This window comes from Sinocyclocheilus rhinocerous, unplaced genomic scaffold (assembly GCF_001515625.1).
Source record: "Sinocyclocheilus rhinocerous isolate Xijiao unplaced genomic scaffold, SAMN03320098_v1.1 scaffold1168, whole genome shotgun sequence".
In the NCBI taxonomy this organism is placed as follows: Eukaryota; Metazoa; Chordata; class Actinopteri; order Cypriniformes; family Cyprinidae; genus Sinocyclocheilus; species Sinocyclocheilus rhinocerous.
In genome coordinates this window covers 813,086-836,476 of record NW_015650373.1, presented here as the reverse complement: position 1 = coordinate 836,476, position 23,391 = coordinate 813,086, and the positions used below count along the sequence as shown (strand labels likewise).

General features: G+C 37.9%; 2 protein-coding genes across 4 annotated transcripts in view; both read left to right on the top strand.

Annotated features, from left to right (window-relative positions):
- Positions 1-106: 106 nt before the first annotated feature.
- Positions 107-16,841, top strand: LOC107711959 (monoglyceride lipase). Of its 3 annotated transcripts, none has more exons than XM_016517063.1 (8): positions 107-289; positions 2,805-2,949; positions 10,238-10,344; positions 11,161-11,297; positions 13,770-13,880; positions 14,536-14,625; positions 15,038-15,253; positions 16,300-16,841. In XM_016517063.1, the coding sequence occupies exons 2-8, from the start codon at positions 2,825-2,827 to the stop codon at positions 16,414-16,416; spliced, it is 903 nt and encodes a 300-aa protein (XP_016372549.1). In that variant the 5' UTR covers positions 107-289; positions 2,805-2,824; the 3' UTR covers positions 16,417-16,841. The 3 variants fall into 3 exon arrangements, with proteins under 3 accessions (XP_016372549.1, XP_016372548.1, XP_016372547.1); XM_016517062.1 differs by lacking the exon at positions 107-289 and adding an exon at positions 1,909-1,973; XM_016517061.1 differs by lacking the exon at positions 107-289 and having other exon boundaries at positions 2,594-2,949.
- Positions 16,842-20,468: 3,627 nt separating this feature from the next.
- LOC107711958 (cAMP-dependent protein kinase type II-alpha regulatory subunit-like) overlaps positions 20,469-23,391 on the top strand; it is a 32,153-nt gene continuing 29,230 nt past the window's right edge. The window contains exon 1 of the mRNA XM_016517060.1: positions 20,469-21,962. Coding sequence (XP_016372546.1) covers positions 21,704-21,962 — 259 coding nt within the window. The 5' untranslated portion in view covers positions 20,469-21,703. The remainder of the gene's footprint in view (positions 21,963-23,391) is intronic.

Here is a 23,391-nt window from a genome sequence, read left to right as displayed (position 1 = left end):
GGAGGCTGAGGCAGAGAAATAAAGAGGGGGGGGGGTGGAGAGAGAGAGAGAGAGTGAGTGAGTTTCGTATGTATGTGTTGGCGGTTTCTCACACAGCTCCCCTTTCATTATTTCTCCACCCATAAGGCGGCCGCTCAGCATCTGTGTGTGAGCGGATCAGAGTTGAGCCCAGTGCGGGAAACAGCAGCAGGCTGAGCGCCGCTGTCAACGACCGGCTCCGATACCGGACCACTGACTCGAAAAGTTGACTTGATTTCTGTCTCCAGCATTCAGTCTGTAGCAGGTTCAGGTAGGTGGTTGGTTGAATTTGTTTTTGTGTTTTTTTAATATCTAGTAAATATGATTCTGTATTAAATAATGGGGAATCACCTTTGCCAAGCACTGTTTAATACAGACATAATCTAAGACAGGCACGTGCACCGAGTCACGGGAATTCACGTTCCTTAAAGAAACGGCGTGTTTACATGTTAGGGGCAGAAAACAGATTTGTTTTAGGGCAGAAAACAGATTTGTTAAATAGTTCTCCACACCTATGACCATTTATCTTTGTTATGGGCACAAATATAATCAAAACTAGAAAGAATTAGGCTCTTAAAAAGCAGACCCGTTTGGTGACATTTTTACGGATACTGACACTTAGTCAGCTGAGAAATGCATAGCATTTTGAAGACGTATAGACATGTGAAAATAAATTTGAAAAAAAAAGGACAATTAACATTGCATAAATAAAACGGCATTAATAATTAGGCTATTGTTAATTATCATTAATAGACTGTAGACCGATAATCGGTTTGGTGGATTGTTATGGATTATTTTTCAACACTTAGCTGAGAAAGGCATTGCATTTTAAACTTAGACAAACAAATAGACTGTGAAAATAAAAAATTGACATTTAGATGGCAAAACGACGTAATTTTCAGGGCCGCTGCTGGCCAAATGGGTGCCCTAAGCAGAATTGTATTGTTGTGCCCCCTCCCCAAAATATTATGGAAGAAAAAAAAAAACACCTAGGCCTACTATAGGGGCCAAAATAGAACTTTAATAAAATATAAAAGTAAATAACTAAATTGTAATTAAATTGTATTATTTACAAATTGTAGCTAGACAGTCGCCTATGGCTATGATTTTACTAATACATTTGTCTGATTGATTTTATAGTCTCAAGCATTCAGAAATCATACAAAAGAAAATTAAGCAGTTTTACTACGATAAAACCAAGGATTAGTTTTTGTACATGTTGTGATGTCCACATGCTTTTGTTGAAGAAATTATAGAGGCTAGCATTTCTATCGCAAAAAGGTGGCCAAACATTAAATATTAAGTGGATATTTTAATTAAATGTTTGGTCAATATTAAGGATTAACCAATCATTATTGCCTCATTGTTTTTATATAATGCATTTTATGTCATTTTAAAGGTTGTTGTTCGCTTAGGTCTGTTTTTATTACCACAAAAATATTATCTGAATACTTCGTAAATTATTATTTGAAGCGATTTGAAGTATCAAAACCATGGTTAATTTGTGGTTACCATTGCTACAAGAACCAAGTTTTTTTTTATTTTTTTTTATTCATAGTAAAATTATGGTTAGGCCTAATTTTCGTAAGGGAACTTGGAAACTGAGAGAATATTAAGGCAGATGCGGCGGTGATATTATTATACACGTTATTAACGTCAACATCCAAAAAAGTTTCACATGATTATGAACGTACCTAAAAGTGATGCACGAGCTTCATCTTGGGCTTTTTTTTCCTTCTTTTTCTTATCTCGGCGCCGGACTACTGATGTCTTTTCCCGGGCATAGTTGTCCATCAGTTGTGATCATTTGCGTTATGTACATTAAGCAATAAAAAAAATTTACAAAAAAAGTTGTGATCATTTGCAGTCAGCCGCAAACATGAGGTGAGAGCGAGCGCGGGCGCGGATGCGGGAATGGCGCGTCACGTGTGCTTCGCCTGTCTACTGCATTCACCGTAAAACGCATTTTTATAATTATGTATATATGTTCATGTTTATATTTTTATTTACGTATATGTATATGTTAATATTAATATAGAACGATTTTTTTTTCTTTGAGCTACTGGGATGCCCCCCTGGAGTTGGTGCCCTACGCAAACTGCGTACTCTGCGTATAGGGAGCGGCGGTACTGTGTAATTTAACGGAACTAATTATTAAGAATTCACAATTAACATGCTTTTATTGTTGTTATATTGTAATAATTTTTAGTTATTATTGTGTAAAATTAATAATCAATTCTGCAAATTGGTTATGCAAACATGATATTCTGTATCTGTCGTAAATAAAAACAGTATTGGTCGAGAACTATAGGCTGTGTAAGGCTAACGCATGAAAACACCTAAACGTGTGTCCTGTCATTCAGTGTTTCTCCGGGTTGAGAGAATGGGCCGCTTAACTGTGCCTATACTAAAGCAGTCAGTGCTGGCCTCGATTCTCTATCGACCCAAATAGCCTTAATAGATTGGGCTCAAATTAATTGGCAGGTCGATGCATTGGCACTGGCAGCTTCTCTCACTGTCTCCCTCTTGGCATGCTGTCAGTCACAAACAGTCATGCAGTGCTTGTGTACATGTTGCTAAGGGATCAGGACAGTCAGTGTTATCTCTCCGGTCCGCTCTGACTAAGCGACTGTCATTTAAAACATTCTGCCGGTCGCTGCACGTTGCGCTGCATCAGATGAATGAAATTCCCGGAATGCATATGCTAGCCACCTGCCTATTAGTCGCTGCTGTTTCATACTGGTACAGCAGCGAGCTTCTGACAGCGCTCCGTCTGTTTATTTCAGACTCAGCCCTCGGAGGGGACATGCCGGAACCCGAGGGGAATCGTCTGTCACCGCAAGGTGTCCCTTACACCGACCTGCCGCACATCGTCAACGCCGACGGACTGCACCTGTTCTGCCGTTACTGGGAGCCCGACAGTCAGCCAAAGTAAGTGCGAGACATTCATATGCAAAACAGACACAGGTCAGGCCTCTTGGGATAAAGCGAAATATTCTCCCGTTGCAGCCTCCAGTAGAGCAGGACGAGAGGCTGATAAGTGTCTACGGATGTTTCCTTACCGAGCTTAGGCTATTTTTAGCCCACTTTGAAGAGTCTGCCTTTCCATTCCAGCACCTTAACGATTACTTTAAAACGCGACACACATTCATAACTACAAGCAGGCTATAACAGAGCAGGTTCATATTTGCAGTAAACGTTAACAGTTGGGTTGATGATCTGAGATTTTCTGCGTGGTTCTCTTTTATCTCTTTTGCAAACTGTTGGCCCCATCACATGATGTCTAGCTGATGAGTGAGGAAATAGACGAGGGAAGTTTCTTGTAAAATCCTGTTTTTAAAGGTGCAGTTAGGAATATATAAATGTACTGCTAAATAAAATATTCCACATATAAATTCAATAAAGAATGCAGTATGTTTTAATGTTTTATTACAAACAAAAATAATTTATAATAATAACAATAATATAGTAAAAACGCTGTTGCAAATGCATCATGTCATATGAACAAGTGAGTAATGTTTCTAATTTATATTTCATGAAAAACCCACTTTACGAACACTGAAAATGATAACTTAAGTGAATTCAATGAAGGATTCAAACTGATAACTCCAGTTGATGAAGCTGCATCCGAAATCGCTTCACTGCCATTCACAACATCTCTCCTGAAGCTTCATAATTCATTGTAAGCCCTCTTTTGAGGCACGCGCAACCCCCCCCCCCCCGTTATAAAAAAAAAACAAGTGAGCTCCCCCAAAATCCACGGTATAGTTCGAACACTGCCTCATGGGATAGTAAAGTGTCCATGTCTGGATATTTTCGGAAGTAGTAGGTCCTCTGGGTACATTTTACCTACTTTTTCAAGAATATTTGTGACATAATACTTGTCTGTTTAGCGAGAAAGTAGACATATTTGGATGTATGATGAGTCTTTTTAAATGATTCTTTAAAAGATTTGTTTGTTTGTGAAACACACTGGATGTGCTGTATACCGCTGATAAGTTATGCTGGAAACATTCAAAAAATATGAACAACATTTTGGAGAAACAACATTAAAGTGATGCAAACTGAATGAAATGAAGACTCCAGACATACCAATCTTCTACAAAAAGCTGTTTTATTTTACACTCAGCTGGCCGGCTTCTCATGGGTGCTGCCCAGTTGACATCACATGCCGTGCAAATTAACCGACATATTAATAGTTTATTTTATAGAGAATTTATATCTTACAGGCAGTGCCTGCTTTCACTCACAATGGTTTTTAAGTGATATAAAGCCAGTTTCTCATAAACATTATCTTGTTAAATGACTACAGTATACCGTCCTGATACTCCGTTAAAGTGAATGAGAAAGGGGCCCACTCAGTATATGCGGTGAACGCTGAAGGGAATGTCTTGGTTTCCATGAGTCGAAAGCCCCTGCTCATGGCCTCTTTATGTCCACTTATAGACACACACACTCTCAAAGTACAGATCTGCTACACTTTTTTACTATAGTGTCATCAGCTGTGGTTCTCCTTAGTCATTTTAAAAATAGGTCACATTTTTTAGTATGTTGGTTTGTCAGATGCTTCCATCTGCAATACAGTTTTTAAAAATTGCGTATACACTAAAAGTGGTACTTGAGGCCCACTCGGTGAAACCATTCACTCATATACCTAATCTTTAGGCCAAGCCTGCAAAACTACAAGCACATTATGTGCTTCAAACTCAGTTTGCTATTGTAAAACAAACTTTTTACAAAACTCTAAACGCAGTTCTCTACATTACACACATCATTCAAAACTAACAGCTCTTTTGTTTAATTTGGGAAACACTGCCATTTAAATGCCACACTCATTTACTGATGACCTACACCCAGTGATCATGAAAACACTTACACATAATTTGTTCACTTTGAAATAAAAACTCAGTGTTTCTCACACATCTTCTAAGAAGCTAGGTATAAAATAGCATTTCTCATCTCACACTTGTCTTGCACACACACACACATTAAGGGGAGACACTGCAGGCAAAAGCACTGTTTTTTCATGCACCTGTCAATTTTGAGATTTTGGGCTTTTTGGCTTTTCAGACTAGTGGAAAGAAAACATTCAAAAGACACTGTTAAGTGTTTCTTTTATAGCACTTTTATCTATTTGTGTCAATAGATTTCAATTACAATACATATTTTTAAAGGCCGTTTTCTCAAAATGAGTTTTTTCTCCTACACTGAGCCATAAATCTCCACTTCAGTAGCACTTACACACACCAAACTTTACATTTTTATTCCTGTCTATATCCTGAAGGTTTTTACAGAGGGATTTGTTCATATATAATTTGTTTGATTATATACAACATTTTATTTCCCCCAAAATTGTGAAAATATGTTGTTTTCTGGCCGATTCAGATTTTTGTACTAGAAATGTATGCAAATTAGCGCATATTTCATTAAATAATGCCTCATTTGCATATTTAAACATAACATTTTAGAAAACTTGTAATACAAAAAATGTTTGCAATTATCAATGTAATCAATCAACTGGGTAAGTAAGGTGATAAGTAGTAGTTATTTTTTTTACCCTATTCACCTGCAGTGTCTCGCCTAAACAGATTTCCTGTTATCTCTCAGCTCATCAAAAACTCAAGCATAGTTGACCAAACTGAAGCACTCAGAGACAGAGCACTCTTTAATACAGTAAAGCAAATACTACTCCTACTAATAATAATATTTCAGATAAAAATAAAATGTCCTCCACAATATATATATATATTTATACACACTGAATATGCATACAAGCCAAGTCAGAAAGTCAACTTTATTTCTAAATTGCTTTATACAATATAGATTGCTTCACAGCAGCTTCACAATAGTATCAAATTCAAATTCTGCTGTAAAGCAGCTCTAACAAGTCAATAGTGTCATTATACAGCTTAAGTCAGTTCAGTATTGATTCAGTTCAGTTGCATAACTGTGTAAAATTCATCAGTTGTACATACATACTGTATGTATGTGCGAGTGCTATGACAAAATCCTGTACTCTCCACTGCACACTGAACAAGCAAAAGACACACGAGAGTAGTGTTTTACATTTTTCACATCTGTGTGTAGTTTAGCGTGTATGTTCCTCCACAATATATATATATATTTATACACACTGAATATGCATACAAGCCAAGTCAGAAAGTCAACTTTATTTCTAAATTGCTTTATACAATATAGATTGCTTCACAGCAGCTTCACAATAGTATCAAATTCAAATTCTGCTGTAAAGCAGCTCTAACAAGTCAATAGTGTCATTATACAGCTTAAGTCAGTTCAGTATTGATTCAGTTCAGTTGCATAACTGTGTAAAATTCATCAGTTGTACATACATACTGTATGTATGTGCGAGTGCTATGACAAAATCCTGTACTCTCCACTGCACACTGAACAAGCAAAAGACACACGAGAGTAGTGTTTTACATTTTTCACATCTGTGTGTAGTTTAGCGTGTATGTGGCTAATTATTTTATGTTTGTGTGTACAGTTACTACGCAAAAATAACATTTTTAGAAGAGTTATAATAGTTTTGAATGAAGTGTTGCTTTTGCAAGATATGTGTGATGGTTTGCATGCTGTGTGTGTGTTTTGTGGTTTTGTGGTTTTGTGTGTAGAGTTTTGAGAAATGGAGCCATAGTTTAAAAAACTGTGTGTAAGCATTTTAAAAAAACTGTACGATAGGCAGTGTTTGTGTGGGTGCCATGATTATGTCAAGCAGGTCAAACTCTTTATGCCTACTGTTACAGAGCTGTTGTTTTGCCATCAACTATACACCCTGAAGTGGCCGTAGTGCGGCCCAGGAGAGCATGCCGTTACCATAGTTACCACCTCGTCCCCTCTCTCAGACTAATTTGATCTCTAATGCTTGTCAGCAACAGTATGACAAGTGTGTGTGTGTATGTGTGTGTATCTGTACATGTTCATGTGTGTATATAATAAGAGTAAACTGATATTCCACAAAACCATGTGATCTTCAGTGAAATGTCATAAAACCACAAATATTTTGTTTTGGGAAATGTAAGATGTAGCTTCCCATGTGACTGAATGTGAAAGATTCAGAGCAGCTAACATGAAGGTAATGCAGGCATCAGACATGTTTATATCAAACATCTGAAGGAACGCTACCAGGATCTCCTCTGCTGCACTCTGTCATTCTGTTTATGGTGAAATATTTAGCCTGTGTTTGATCGTTTGAAGGTTCTGTGGGTATGTTTACTAGATGTTTAGAAGCATCTCAGCTTAGGGCGGTAGGACATGGTAATTACTGAATGCTATGCATCCTGCTACAATAAACTGATCCCATATGTATGCTTTTTTTTGTATTATGTAACATCCTCTGAATGAAGCCAGATAACCCAAATTTGAATCCCACCTGACAAGATTTTTACACGTTTAGTGTAGACATTTTATATAGTCTAAATCAGGGGTTTTCAAACCCAAATATGAGCCATTTCTTCCTAAAATATAAAGGCATGTGTATATTTTATGTATAAAAAAACTGTTTATACTGTGTGAGGAAAATCCGAAAAAGGATAATCCAAAAGTATTATTACTAATATAAATGTGATATTATAATAAAACAAAATATAACAATTGTTACAAAAAAAGTAAAAATCAATATTTGTTTTCTGACTTCTTCAAACTAGATTCAGCAAAAAAAAAAATGTCTTACTGTCAATACAATAAAATTAATCTTCATAATTTCAGCCTTTGTAAGAGCAGAATTAAATCGTAATGCTAGCAATTTTGGTAAATGTGATTGTACAAAAAAAGCTATACGTTAAACATATTTCATTAATATTTTAAGTGAACATGTTACCATTGACAGCCCTGAAAGTACATTTTGTAAAATCATTTTTTCTCTTAAATTGGTTGTGGACCTCCTAGCACTCACTCGCTCGACGTCTACACCAAACCAACCTTTGAAAGTAAACATGAACGTAGTAAGGTTGTCTGTTGGAAGTTGAACTTCCACTTAAAAGAATTGGCATGACAGACGTGAGCAGCTGAAGAGTCAAACTGTTTACACAGAGTTCACCACTTCACTACTTGGTTTAACATTTAACAGAACTACTGTGCTTACAGCCCAGACATCATCGCACAATGTCCTTTTACAGTCGCTTACATGCACATGTCCAGTGCTGATGCCACCAGATGCAGCCAGCGAAACAGGAAGTGGGTGAAAGTTGAAAAGACCACAGTAGCCCATTGTATGACCCCAGTAATGATTGACAGATCGCTCAATAGATATTCTGGGCATTGAACCCATGCAAAGTATTGAAACACAGGCCGATAAATTGGGTCATGCTGGTCAGCGTGGTTCATTCTCTTGTGTCTAATGGCATTTGGAGAAGAATTCTACTACCAAACATGGATATTTATACAGCTGTCAGTGCAATGCCAAATTACACACACAAATACGTCCCTCACAAGTATAGCCCAAATTGTACAGGCACACAGTTTTTTCATTTTCTGTTTATCTCCACTCTGCCCTTGATGCTTGTAACTTTGTAGTTTACCTACTTTAGATCTGTTTTGGAATTCCAAAGACGTGCACACACGCACACACTAGCAAACACACACAGTAGTCTCTCTGTCTGCCTTGCAAACTCCATTCTCAGGGTTCAAGGACAAAAGCTTTTTGATCTAAGGATGAACATAACCACAAACACACACACAGACACTTCCATTTTATCTTACACCAGTACCAGCTCGTAGTTTGAGACTGAGAGGCTTTATTTTTAGTAAATACATTTCTGAGTATGACAGAGAGATGGATAGAACGATTAGCAGTTTCTCCAAATAGAAGTAAAGATGCACACTCTCAGTCCTCTGAGACCATGTGAGCCCATTATACATTTACAAAGACTCGTTTTGTTACTGATTAGAGGCTGCATTGAGGTCAACAAATCTGCACAAGTTTGGATCTAATAAAGCTATTCCCCATCTCTCCCTCTCTCTCCTTCTGCCTTATTTTTTTTATGGGTTTTAGTGTGTATGTTACTAATGAGCATATCTTGTTATTCTGGTGGGAGACTGTTAGTAGGATGTGTCTGTATTTAGTCAACTTATGTACAAGCATAGCATTTTATCTTACACCAGTACCAGCTCGTAGTTTGAGACTGAGAGGCTTTATTTTTAGTAAATACATTTCTGAGTATGACAGAGAGATGGATAGAACGATTAGCAGTTTCTCCAAATAGAAGTAAAGATGCACACTCTCAGTCCTCTGAGACCATGTGAGCCCATTATACATTTACAAAGACTCGTTTTGTTACTGATTAGAGGCTGCATTGAGGTCAACAAATCTGCACAAGTTTGGATCTAATAAAACTATTCCCCATCTCTCTCTCTCTCTCCTTCTGCCTTATTTTTTTATGGGTTTTAGTGTGTATGTTACTAATGAGCATATCTTGTTATTCTGGTGGGAGACTGTTAGTAGGATGTGTCTGTATTTAGTCAACTTATGTACAAGCATAGCATACAGATACCCGATTAGCCTGATACCTTTAGCTTGTACACTACGCATTTGCAATTTGTTTTATTTATGCTCTATATCGTAAACAATTAAATACAAATTATAAATCAGTGTTGTTTGTGTGTACTTAGTAAACTATAATTATTATCAGATAGTTGAGACAATGTGACCACCAGTGTAGATCAGTTACCGAAGGAATAAATCTAGTAATTCGGTTATTTTTAGAGAATAAAAACCATTCAGAGAAACCAATGTAGTCCCAATTCGAAATGACCAAATCCCACACTAATGACTCAAAAATAGTCAAGTGAGAATTGAAACTCATAGAACTAATTGTGATACTTATGTTGTTACTGACCGGTTGTTCATACGACAACATATAGTATAGCATATAACAGATGTACATTTTTAGCAGTTTTGTCAGTAGTATTTTATCACATAAATGAATAAAATATGTTACCACATTTTGGTTTGTTTAGTATTGTTGTTTAATAGGATTGCATTTATGTCAAAAAGACTGGGAAAAGTCTGTGTAAATACACAGTTTTTTGTTAAACACAATTGTTGTAATTGTTGTTGTTCATTCATTTCTTTCTTATAACTAATAAATAAATTGTTTGGAAACCGTTAAGGAACTGGAATTGTTAAAAGGAATCAGAACCAGATTTGTTAAATTCTTTCAATTCCCTTCCCAAATCAATAATCTGTGTTTTCCTCCACCAGGGCGCTGGTGTTTGTTGCCCATGGAGCAGGAGAGCACTGTGGGGGATATGCTGACATTGCTCACAGCCTGACCCAGCATGGTATTCTGGTGTTCGCCCACGATCACGGTGAGTGGCAGACTCCTAATCAAATGGCTAAAATCCCCAACACACAGATTTGTTGGTTAGCAACAGTGCAGCAGTGTTTTGGGTGGTGTAGCAGGGCGTGCTCATTATGAGGCTGTGAGAGTGTGGGGTGAAAAATGTATTTACGCCCACATTTGATTCCTTGTAATTCCTCCACCCATTTTTCCTGTCATTGATAACAGATGTTGTGGGCATGGACATCCTGGGTTTAGAGTGGTTTAGAAATGACAAAAATGAAATGTAACATGTAGAGAATATAGAAAATAGCAGGTGCTATGTGTACAGAATGTTAAAGCGGTTTTGTGGCAGTGCCATGGTAACTAATGATTCACACAGGGAGACAGCAAGCCGCCTTGTGATGAGCAGTTGGGGTTGTGTGAGTGTGTGATTTGACTGTCTGGTGTCTCGGTGTGAGTAATTGGTTCTATTGAAATACAACAAACAGAAACCACTACAGTCAGTCTCTCTCTATCGGTTTCATTCTTTCGGTTTCTCTCCTCCTCTAACATGCAGTCTCACCTTTCAGTATGTCTGTAACATGCTTTTTGAAATTTCTATTCTATTCTATTTTATTCTATTCATTTGTTTGTTCCATTATTCATTTTATGTTAATTTGCTTGACTAAATATCATGTCAGCTGTTTGCCCAAATTTCCTGCGCTCTTTGTGAGCTGTTGGCATGGCGTTACGAGTGACAGTCTTCTTTTATCTCCTGTTTAAAAGGAGAGCTGATATACAAAGACACGAGTGAGGGGAAACATATGTTTTGAGTATAATTCTCTTTCTCTTTCTGTCTCAGTTGGTCATGGCCAGAGTGAAGGTGAGAGAATGGATATCAAAAACTTTCAGATTTACATCAGAGATGCCCTCCAGCACATTGACATCATGAAGGGCCGGTACCCCAATCTGCCAGTCTTCATCATTGGACACTCAATGGTAGGACACCGTCAACAGATTTTGAAACCAGTTCACCGTGTTTTTCTATAAGCAGACAGGGGTCAAATGCCTTTTATAGGCCTGTTCACACCAAGAACGATGGTTCTCAAGATTAGATGACAAATAATCCTACATTTTCAGTGTAAAAGCTATGACTGTGAGTGAGAGTGAATATACGTTAATGTAAGCGAAAGAGAGTAGACCACACTTGTATTTCCCTAACCAAAGGAACTTTTTGCGTAGTTAGGCATGTGATCAAAATTTTGGGGCATTTTAATATTTTATTTTACATATTGATTTGTGTTGTATTGTATTCAAGGCAAGGCAAATTTATTTACTTGAGAACTTCATCTCTGTTTCCAAATGCAATGACTTCAGTTTTCACCTTGATTAACTGAAGAACATTTTGGCACATCCAACTGTTAATTTCATCAATGCATTGGCAGAGGGAGTCAATGGGGCTGTAGTCATTTGGTGATAAGGCTAGGTAAATCTGGGTATCATCAGCATAGCTGTGATAGGCAATTTGGTTCTTTCTCATTATTTGGCTTAGTATTCATGCTTTCATGCAGCTCTGTTTTTGGCAGCCACCAACAAGTGTGCAAATGCCTCATTCATATTTACATGTTTCCTACATTTATATTAAAATTCTTTCTGAGAATCAGACATGTCACAAAAGGTGTAAATATTTTTAGAGGGGAAATTTCTATGCTAACATTTAACACTCTGTTTAATAACTATTCCAAGCTATTTACGACTGTTGGAAAAGATAAAGTAAACTATTTTGAACTGTCTGTGACTCATGGGGTGGAGGACACAGGAAGAATGTTTGCTTTTGCTTTGTAGCATTTCCAATGTTCAGTATGTGTTAAACCCAAATTGTGCATGACTGAGTGTGAACAAAAAAATCCAGCTGGAAGCTCTTTACCTTTGTTTTTTGCTCAAGAGTTCCTATTAATAAAACAGACCAGCTGCATACTCAAGAAGCTTCATGAGCCCTAAAGACTAGAAATGTGTCTGGATGTGTCTGCACTGTATTTCTGTGGAACATCACTATCACAAAGTCGAACTGGGATAGTTGTATGGTATAAATATCCCACTGCACGGGTGTCCTGGTAAAGGAATCCTTTATGTACAGTTAATACCCACAATGCACTTCTCTCCTGTTCCTTCAGAGTTTTCCAACTCTAAATAATGAAATGTGTTTCTGCTGCTCTCCATCTCTCTTCCTTTTTCTTGACTTTAATTTAGGTCTTCCACTTGCTTACTCTCTAATCTAGTATCTTATGTAATACCAGTCTGTTTGGTCCTTATGTAATTTGGTTTGGTCCAGTCTTTAATAAGAAATATGGAAAATGAAATGATTTTACGCAATACTTCCTGTAAAGAAATTTCCAATTAGGTGTGTCTTGTTACCTCCAGTCGTTGGACTATATGTCCTTGTACTTTTCACTTCCTGTGACCTGAGGAACTGAAGTTACTGGCTGAATAAACATTTGCTTTCCTGTCACATGTTTACAGATGAAAACGATAATAATCTCTCTCTCTCTCTATGTGTGAGTGTGTGTGTGTATGAAGGAAAGACATGTACCGATGCAAGCTGTTTTGAGTGTAATTATCTGTGTGTAGTTTGTGCATTTGAAACTTTACTCCCAGTTACTCCCAGGGATGCAAAAATTCCAAATTAAAAAGCAATTACCTTATAATCAAATCAAAGCAGACCACCTATTTTTTTTGATGAAGCTTCTAGAGTTAGTGTGCATTTGTAGTGTGTCTAAACTGAGTGTGTGTTTGGGTTTGTATGTCTGCTCTGAGTGTTTGTGTGTGAGTGAGTATCTTAAATCGGCCCATTATTGGAGTCTCTTAGAAATGTGGTGGGAACTGTTCTTTAATCTCTCCACCTCTTTTGAATCCTGGCCTCTATTCATGAATATTCATAGATAGGATCATAATAGAAACAAGATGAAGAAACCAGAGGAGCAGAGCATCAGAAAATTACAAATTAGAGGTTTCTCACTCATATTTACTCATGTGAGGATGGAAAACATGTTTATTGTCAAAGATGATTTTTCATTAAGTGTATAACCAACATAATATTAATGCAGGGTTTGTAAACTTTTTGATACAAAGGACCCCAATGATGTTCAGCTTGCAATGGATGCCCTTCCTAAAATATAAAGACAGCTATATATTTTAATGTATACAAAACCCCAAAATTAAGCATGATATTATAAAAACAACATGCTGTTTAGAAAATTAAGTAATTGGCTTTTATATTATATTTACAGTGTACCACTTTTAGAGTACTGTTAAATGTAAATATAATATAACCCCAGTAGTAATAGCCAGTAATGGAAATGAATGAATGGAAGGAATTTTTTAACTGTGGAATATATATGTGAGGAAGTACTCTACTATTACACTGCTATATTGTGCTGACATTATTGAGTCTACAGTCTTGTTTTACTACAGGGAGGGAGCATTTCCATTCTGACCGCATGTGAGAGGCCGCAGGATTTTGCAGGTGTGGTTCTCATAGGCCCCATGGTTCAAATGAATGCTGAATCTGCTACACCTTTCAAGGTAAAAAGTCACAGAACTATAGTGACAAGCAGTTCTTCTTTCTCCCCAATTGTTTGCATTTAATATCCACCACAACTGAAACATGAGGCTGTAAATTAGATCTGCTGCCCCCTGCAGTCAGACTGTTAAATGCAATCAAATAACAATAGCTTTCAATTGTCAGCTGTCAAATAACAGCAGTAGAGCTCTCAGCAGTGTAGCAGGCAGCAGTGATTTCATCTATTCAATGAAACTCTGAACATGTTCCAATTCAATTTAACAACGAGAAAGTATCCAAATAGCCATTGTGCTAATTTGAAAGTATTTAGAGTATCTATTGTTTTATCATTTCAGACACACAGATTTTTGTGAATTATTTTTGCTTTTTTTAAATAATACATAATGCCATTTATGGATCAGTATTTTATCTAAAGCAATAACATTCATACATTTTAGGTGTGGATTAAGTCCAGGGCTACTGTCTGTTTATCCAATATGTGAACATTGTAAATTTTGTTAGCTGTTTAATTTGTAAATTTGAGAATGTTTCTATAAAGTAAATTAAATTAAATAAATATGTAAATTCCGTCATTCAGTAACTGATGCGACAGAAATGTTCAGTTCTCGTCGTAAGTCGTAAATCGTCAATGTCTGTGGGTTTTTGGATTCTTTGCAGGTTTTCCTGGCAAAAATTCTAAACCGCTTGACTCCCAAACTCTCTCTTGGTTCGATCGAATCAAAATGGATCTCACGGGATCCCAAACAGGTACAGGAATGTATGTCAAAGGTCTTCTGTAGAAGTCAGGCAATGTATATATGCGTAAATTTCACAGACAGTTAGTGTTTGAATAGGCCTAAGTAGACAATCTGGCAGTGTTGTTTGTTTTTGCTGTTGAAACAGTAGTTACACAGTAAACCTACTCTTTCAGAGTGAAGCATATACATAGTGATAACATATGAATGTAATTTTCTTCATATCTTGGCCCTGGAACGCTATGTCCACAGAAACAGCTGGTCCCATTTTTTCAGCCATAGTAGACAACATAAACATCTTACACTCAAATAGATTTCATTGTAATTGTTCAAAACCCTGTTTACTGAGTGTAGTCTTAAGCAAAGAGTTACTGTTATATTAGGATCATGTTTGTAATCCTACATAATCTCCACGTGTCCATTAGGTGGAGGCATATGACACAGATGAGCTAAATTATCATGGAGGGCTGCGCGTCTCTTTCGGAATGCAGCTGATGGATGCGGCGGCTCGCATCAAGAGAGAATTACCCAACATTACATGGCCCTTCTTCATTCTCCATGGAGACGCCGACAAGCTTTGTGACATCGGAGGCACTCATCTAATGTATAATGAGGCCAAGAGCACTGATAAAAACCTGAAGGTGAATCAAACGTGCATAAACATGGGCCAAAAAAATGCAAAAATTAACATTCTGTCATCATTTGCTCAATCCAAAACTGTATGGAACACAAAAGAATATATTTTGAAAAATGTTTCAGTGTTTTTTTTCGGGTCCATGCAATGAAAATCATTGGGGTCCAAAGTTGTTTTGGACCCTGTTGACTTTCATTATATCAGGGGTGTCCAAACTCAGTCCTGGAGGGCCACTGTCCTGCAGAGTTTAGCTCCAACTTGTCTCAACACACCAGTCTGCAAGTTTCTAGTATGCCTAGTAAGACTTTGATGAACAAAAACTGTTGAAACATTCTTCAAAATGTCTTTTGTGTTCTGCCGAAGACAGAAAGTCATACAGGTTTGGAAAAACATGAGGGTGAGTAAATGATGACAGAATTTTTATTTTTGGGTGAGCTATGCTTTTAAACTGCAGAACTCAAGTCTTGACTTGTGAATATGATCTGAGCTGTTGTTTTTGCCAGTAGATGTTTTGGAGATCACAGGATAACCGGATCCAGATGCACATTCATGCAGTACTCTGAATAAAAACACATATAATAGACCTCCACCAATATTCATGCATACACTGTAAAAAAAAAAAAAATCCTGTAATTTTTACAGGAAAAACCAGCAGCTGTGGTTGCTGGAATAATTCTGTAAAAATACAGTAAAAAAATGTAAACATATATATGGAAAAAACTGCAGTTTAAAATCGTAAATTACAAAATAATAACAACAAAACAAAACAAAACAAAAAATAACCCATTTTAAACGAGTAAATCCAACAGCCATTTTCTGTGAATTATAAAGGCCATTCTGCTACTAAAATGTGTTTTGTACCTTTAACATATAGTGACAAACAATGTAAGTTACATGAAACAGTTTTTCCCTGTATATAGTAAGGGAACGTCCTGTTTTAACAAGTTATTAACTGTAGTATTTTTACAGTCTTTAACAGTTAATATTACAATAATTTTGTACAGTGTATTCCTTCCTAACCCACAGATCTGTATGTGTTTTTGTGACAAACAGGTGTATGAAAAAGCCTACCATGCCCTACATCATGACTTACCTGAAACAGTTGAGTCTGTCTTAAAGAAGGTGAGCACTTGGATCCTGGAGAGACTCCCCAGCCCTCATGGGTCTTAGCTGTCAATCACCGCATACACAGTTGCCTAAGCCCCGCCCTCTACCGAATCTTTCATCTCTATGACAAAGAGATGTCTGATTGCACTACATGCCAACAAAACTACCCTCATTCTAATTTACCTAGGTGATAAGAGGTCATTAGTAAGTGACCTTTGACCTAGAGGTCCAATTAAGCTTTAATATGGCCAGTAAGGGTTCTGTGGGAGTTTATATTCCCTGAATAGCAATCATCAATCATCACCCGGTTGCCCTTGGTGCTTAGCTCTCTTTTGTGTTGCCACAGTAATAGAAAGCAGCTGCAATTTGCTCTTTGTGATGTCCACTGCTCATAAGAGATGCAGTGCTGCCCCCGCTGGACAATAGTAGTACTGCATTCGCAGTTGCCAAGGCAACTCAACCTTATTGCTTATGGCTTGGCAGAAAAACAAACTGAACCTACAGAATGAAAATACATTTACATTTACATTTAGTAATTTAGCAGACAATGGAAGCAATCAAAATCAACAAGAGAGCAATGATATGCAAGCTTTGAGACATTCAGAGAGCAAAATGTCTGCTGGGCAAATTTAACATTGCACTCGAAGAGATCAATTAGACAATCTCTACAGACACATCTATGCAGAAGATCCCACAGATTCCCATATATACACTACATATACCCACAATAAGGAGAATTGGAAAGGTTTTTTGTCTGTTATAAATTTCCTTTTGTGGTTTGACTGTTTCAAACACCTCAGACTGTTCCATTCCTTGGAGTAAATGGGGAAGTGGCTGTTCTGCAGCTGGATTTACTTAATATGAAACCTATTTACAGCTGATTCTTTCTTATGGGCTCTGGAATTTTCATATCTTATTCCTTTATTTTTAAAAGCATTTCGTTACTTTGACTACTTAATAATAAATATGTTACTGTTGAAATTATAATATGTTCACAGTAGCTTTTGACCTCATTGTAGACCTCAGGGTGCGCATGGGGTTTGTAGCTCTAAAACAACATGAAATTGTAAAAGGTCAGTCGTTCACACCAGCTTAACATTTAATGCAACTGTTTTCATTCAGACAAAGGAGAGTTTTGTTACAGAGATTCGTCTGTAATCCTCAAAGGCATTTTATCTATGAATGTAGATCAGTGAAGGTTTTACTGAATGTGGCGTATTTTTAATGGAAGCAACAAGCAAAAACATTCTCCAGCTTAATTTTTTAGATTGTCATTGAGCTCTCGGATTTAGATCAGTTAGTAATAATACTGCATCTGTAATGTGAGATGTAATGTATTAATGTAATGTAATAATACTACATCTGTAATGTGAGCAGAAATGAAGTGTCCAGCACAAGATTGTAAATAGTGTGCATGTTTGTTGAGAGAATATGTAGAGAGAAACTATAGTTTGGATGTTCGTTTCACACTTAAGCATTTTATTGAGTATATTGTCTCTCAATCATTTGAAATGGATCACTTGTAAATGAAATGTATGTAACACATCTTATGAGAAATTGTAGAATAACTAAATCTTTATCAGTGATAATCCTCTGTGACCTTGACTGTTTCTGTAACTGTTATAAAATCTTCCTAAAGTGGAAGTACTAGGAGCCCTGTGATTGGAGGAGCGGCTAATATTCTCAAGGATATTATCTTTACATTGGGCAATAATGAATGATTCATTTGGATTAGAAATGTCCATTTGAATTGCTTGCCTTTACTATGGCATCAAAAAATCCTCTCCTACAGTTGCACTGTCCTAGTAAATGGCACATTTAATATAAAAAGTGTTCTGAATTGTTGCATAAATACTGTAATATATTAAACACAGAAATTAAAGCTATAATGTGATTTAAATAATTCTCAGTATGGCCAGTTAATAGTCTCTGAATTGTAAAGTCTATGAAATAATAAAATTTAAATGCTAAATAATAAGTAGTTTTTGTGGATTTTTTATTCTTCAGACTGATCTCAACACAATGGATTTTAGCTTTGCTTTCCTGTCTGAGAAATTTCTTCTGTGTGAATATTTTTTTTAATTATTATTTTTAATTGATTGATTTATTTATTGATTGTGTGCCTTTAACTTCTCATGAACATTAACAGATGACCCCACCCCAGTGATGTGCCATGACTTGGACCATATGGTCATGAGTTCTGATTAAGCACCAAAAATCCCCTAGAACCCCTTCTATCCAGTGCAACAGAGATTTGTGGTTTGGTCTTGATATGAGTGCCAGAAATAATTATGCCTGGAAAATAGTTTATATAGTCTCCAGTGAAAATACATTATAAGGATCTTTTTTAGTAACCATATCGTGAAAAACTAAATTACACTCTGATTTGTTCTAGAAAATAGTCACACATCTATTATTCCAGTGGGCATGTTTCCTTGGTGCACCTCTGTCCCAGTTTCTCCAAGGCAACAGGCTTGTGCTTTTAGTGTCAGTCTTAGAGGCCTAGAGGTAACTGACTTTTTCTCTCAAATTATCAGAATCAGAATTAGCTTTATTCACCAAGTGTGTGCAAACACACAAGGAATTTGTTGTGTTTTTGGGAGCTCTTGGTACAAACATATTATTATTTATTATTACTACTATTTTTTCCTTATATGTGTGTGTGTGTGTGTGAATAATAAGCATAAATAAATAGATACATAAATAAAAAAAATAAAAAAAATGGAAACAGTGAAAGTTCTAAATGTTTATTGGTACCTGAAAGCATAACCAAATTTGCCAAAATATTGAAAAAGCAATAACCATCAAAGAATATCCATGCAAAGAATGTGTAGATTTTTGTGGATGACCAACATACCTCTTTACTGAGAGTTCTGCCCTAACAACACTATTTTCTAATATTTCCTTAATATTCCTTTATTCATATTATGAAGAGTACAGGTGCATCTCAATAAATTAGAATGTTGTGGAAAAGTTCATTTATTTCAGTAATTCAACTCAAATTGTGAAACTCGTGTATTAAATAAATTCAATGCACACAGACTGAAGTAGTTTAAGTCTTTGGTTCTTTTAATTGTGATGATTTTTTAAAAGAACCAAAGACTTAAACTACTTCAGTCTGTGTGCATTGAATTTATTGAATACACGAGTTTCACAATTTGAGTTGAATTACTGAAATAAATGAACTTTTCCACGACATTCTAATTTATTGAGATGCACCTGTATATGATTAAAAAAATATGATAAAAGGAAAATCACCATTCACTTACACCTTTTTTTCCAATACAATAAATGTGTGTTCCACAGAAGAAGACAAAAATCAGGTTTGAAACAACATGTTGGTGATTAAATGGTGACAATTTTCATTTTGGGGTGAACTATCCCTTTAAGATTAGAGGAAATCCTCATGTCAAGATGAGCTATTTTTACCCGGCAGGGGGCGCAAGCGGTACCTCGAGGAAAATGACTGGAGGATTTAAAGGTAGGCGCTGTGTGGCCATGGCAACGGCTTTACCTGCGACCTGAATGAAGACCCGAGAATAGATCAACTGCTCTATATTTACTGACAGGGAACTCCTTCTCTTTTGGCGTAAATGTGTTTCGTGAGTTGTACATCTGAGATCATTTGTTCCTTGGAGCCCTTCTAGGAATGGACAGTTAAATTGTAGCCTTGTTTTTGTGCTTTCAAAGCAGCACAAATCATTTAATCAGCTTTTATTTTTTATCATAAAAGTTAATAATTTACGTTTCATGGTTGCATATACAACGCATTTATATAAGTCATGACTCGATAAGTCTCATATGGAGGTTTCGTGTAAGACAGCTCCACCGTAGGGCTTTTGCTATACTTATTCCTTTACTTGTATTTTTGAGAGAGTGTTTCCGTTTATTTCTCAACACCCAGCTCTGCTTGAGATCATAATTTGTCCCTGGCCTGTGCCCCCTACTACAGCCTCGGCGATCAACTCATCTTCATCTACTTTCTAAATCTTGCACACTCTCTTCAAAGGGGTGGGGCTACTATCTCATGCTGCTCTGCGATTGGTCAATTCCGACGTCCATCAGGACTTGACGTTCTGGCTCGTTCTCGAACTCTGTGACCGCGCCCCCCGAGGCTCAGCGGTTCGCGCGGTGGAGAAGGAGAGAGAGTGCGCGCCTCGTGAGAAGGCACCAACGGTCTGTTCGTACAGGAAAAAAACGAGAAAATTGCAGCTTATACATGGCGAAATTTGTTTTACTCGACGTCCAGACACATATCCATTCCGGACCGCGGCTCTGACAACGACAGGCGACGCGAATATCTGCAACTCTCAAAGGTTGGAGTTTACCCAGGGTTTTCGTAGCAGTTTCGTGTTTGGAGGCGCGCGAGTGCCGGTGTAGTCGTCTCCGTGGGTGCCGTTTCGTGCTTTCCGGTGGCAGCTGACACTTGTCCCTATTTCCGAAGACCAGGAGGCCTGCTCTGTCTCTCTTCTGTCCGGTTCACCCGGTGTCCCTGTCAGCGCCTGGCCGCCTGCACACTCACCCCGGTGCGGCCTCGCTCATTCTCGAGCCCCCGGCGACGAAACGGCTACCTCGCCGGTAGAGCCCGTTACCCACACTCCTCTAAAACACCTGCTGTGTTTACACCGACCAACAAAATAGGGAATCCTAGGAGAAAAAACTGAGAAGAGAGACGGGACCCGTGCGCTGGTGACACAGACAGACGGAGCTGTCATACAGCATATCAACAGTTCTTTGAATTTACATATATTAAGTTTATTCTTTCACGCGACTGGCTTATTCTCTCGTGCACATCCGTTATTAAGGTATTAGACAACAAAACGTTGCCTGTAGAAACTAAACACTCTTTGTGCAAAGGCAAGGCCTCGTCTGCTAACTCAGATAACGTTAGCTGCATCGCTAACTCTCAGCCTGGGTTTAATCAGCATCTAATCTTATTAACTGCACTTTTGACTGCTATTCATCGCTTACTTTGTACCATACGATACAATAGAGGAGGGATTTTAATTTAAAGTCACTGGTTCAACGCACAGTAACTTACAGTATCCTTGCCAAGAGATCTATTGAGCAGGAGGAGGAAACAGAGTTGCCAGCCTTTATAATATACTAACTTACTCAGTCTGATTAATTCCCACCTTGGGAAACAAAAACCGAAGAGTCTTATGTGTTGGGCTGGTTTCAGCTGACCTTTGCTACCAAAATTAACTAAGTCCATCGTGAGCTTTCTTGTGCTGCAACCCCGCTGCATGCACTGATACGGGACAGATTGATTTATATTTTTGTACCATAGTTCAGGAGCCATTTAGAACAGGGTCAGATATCTGCACAAACCCCCTACTACTGTTTAGACATGAGTATTGAGATTCCAGTCGGTCTGACGGAGCTGCTTCAAGGCTACACAGTGGAGGTGTTGCGCCAGAGGCCGCCGGACCTGGTGGAGTTTGCCGTGCAGTATTTCACCCGCCTGCGGGACACCCGAAGCCAGGACGGGGACGGGCCCGCCTCCGCCGCCAAAACCGGGGGGAAGGGAGTGATGTTTGATGGCGAACCGATGCAGACAGAGTCTAACGGCGACGAGGATGACGAGGACGATGACTCAGATTTTGAGCGTGAGTGCCTCTTTATTAAATGCGCTTATTACAAAGCCTGTAAAAGAGACGATATTGCTGTTTGCGTTTGTTTTAGTGGACGGCGTGTTTGCACGGCTAACAAGGGTGTCAGATTTCCCTTGTTATGGGTAACGTGAGGAACAGCCTTATCTAGGCTGTTTCCATGGCACTCGATTGAGCTCCCATCCATGCGCTTGATTGACAGAGTGACAAGTGGCATCCCCTGTTACCCGCGGTGCATGCAGAATTAAGAAGAGCTAGTATGCACGCTTAATGGATTTGTATTCATATTTATGCAGTTCCGTTTTTGAATAGAGACGGATTGTAATGTGTGTGTGTGATCGCGCTGGCGATGTTAGCCCATTCGTGCTGTATGAATTGCTTGTATGAATGGATGCGTTCTGGCCATTGAGAATGCTAACAGGGATTTTTCATAATGGGGAGAGGTGCGCTCGCGCACATCAAAGCAGCGCCGCTTTCCTTTCATGTAGTGCAGAGCGAGCAGCTGCGCTTTCCTAGTGGAAACCAAGCTGATTTCACTGGCAGACATTTCTTAAGTCAGCAGTTGTGAATTTATCCATTGAGAAAAATATGGGCCGTGGAGAAAAGTTAGGAAGAGTTGCGGAAATGGATCGAGGGATTGCCACACCTGCCCAAATCGCTTAATCATATTTCATCAAGCCGCATAATATGCAATGCCTGCCTGTGTCTGGATTATGGCTTGTTTACGATGATTGTTTTTAAAATTTAATTCTGTAATTAAATGCTAAATGGAGTGGGGAAGTCCTATCTGTGCGCTAAATCTGATCTCAGATCACTCAGATTATGTGCACTTTCAGTGGTTCTGATTTGAGCAGGTACATCAGTCTCCTCTTACGTTCGAATATGCATACTTCACTGCTATATGGTATGCAAAAAGAGGTATGTCATATATGATTGCTATGTCTAAATTTGTAACAGTAAGTACATTTACATGCACGTTTATATTCAAGCTGCTTTGTCCAAGTATAAGTGACACAATTTGTAATCAAATGTTCGAAAAACAAATGCATTTATTAGGCAAACAGTATTGAGTGAAACACTGTGCATCCACTGAGATTCTGAGGTGTGCAGCCAGTTTCATTTCCCATAATGTCATGGGAAGATGAGGAGCTGTTAGATTTGTAAAGTTGAGAATTTAAAAAAGGGTGGAAATGTGAGCTGAGTTGCTCTTTTTCTAGTGCGAGTGTAGTAACAAAGAAAGTTGTTGATGTTATTATTTGACAGCACCCGTGTAGATTATTCTCACAGTTACGATGATTAACTGTGGTACATCATTGGCCAGATCATTGTTGGTACCATCATTGTTGGTACATCATTGGCCAGAGAACATCTGGGTGAAAGGACAGTGCCAAGATGGCAGATAGGGATGGGCGATATCTTATCGTTT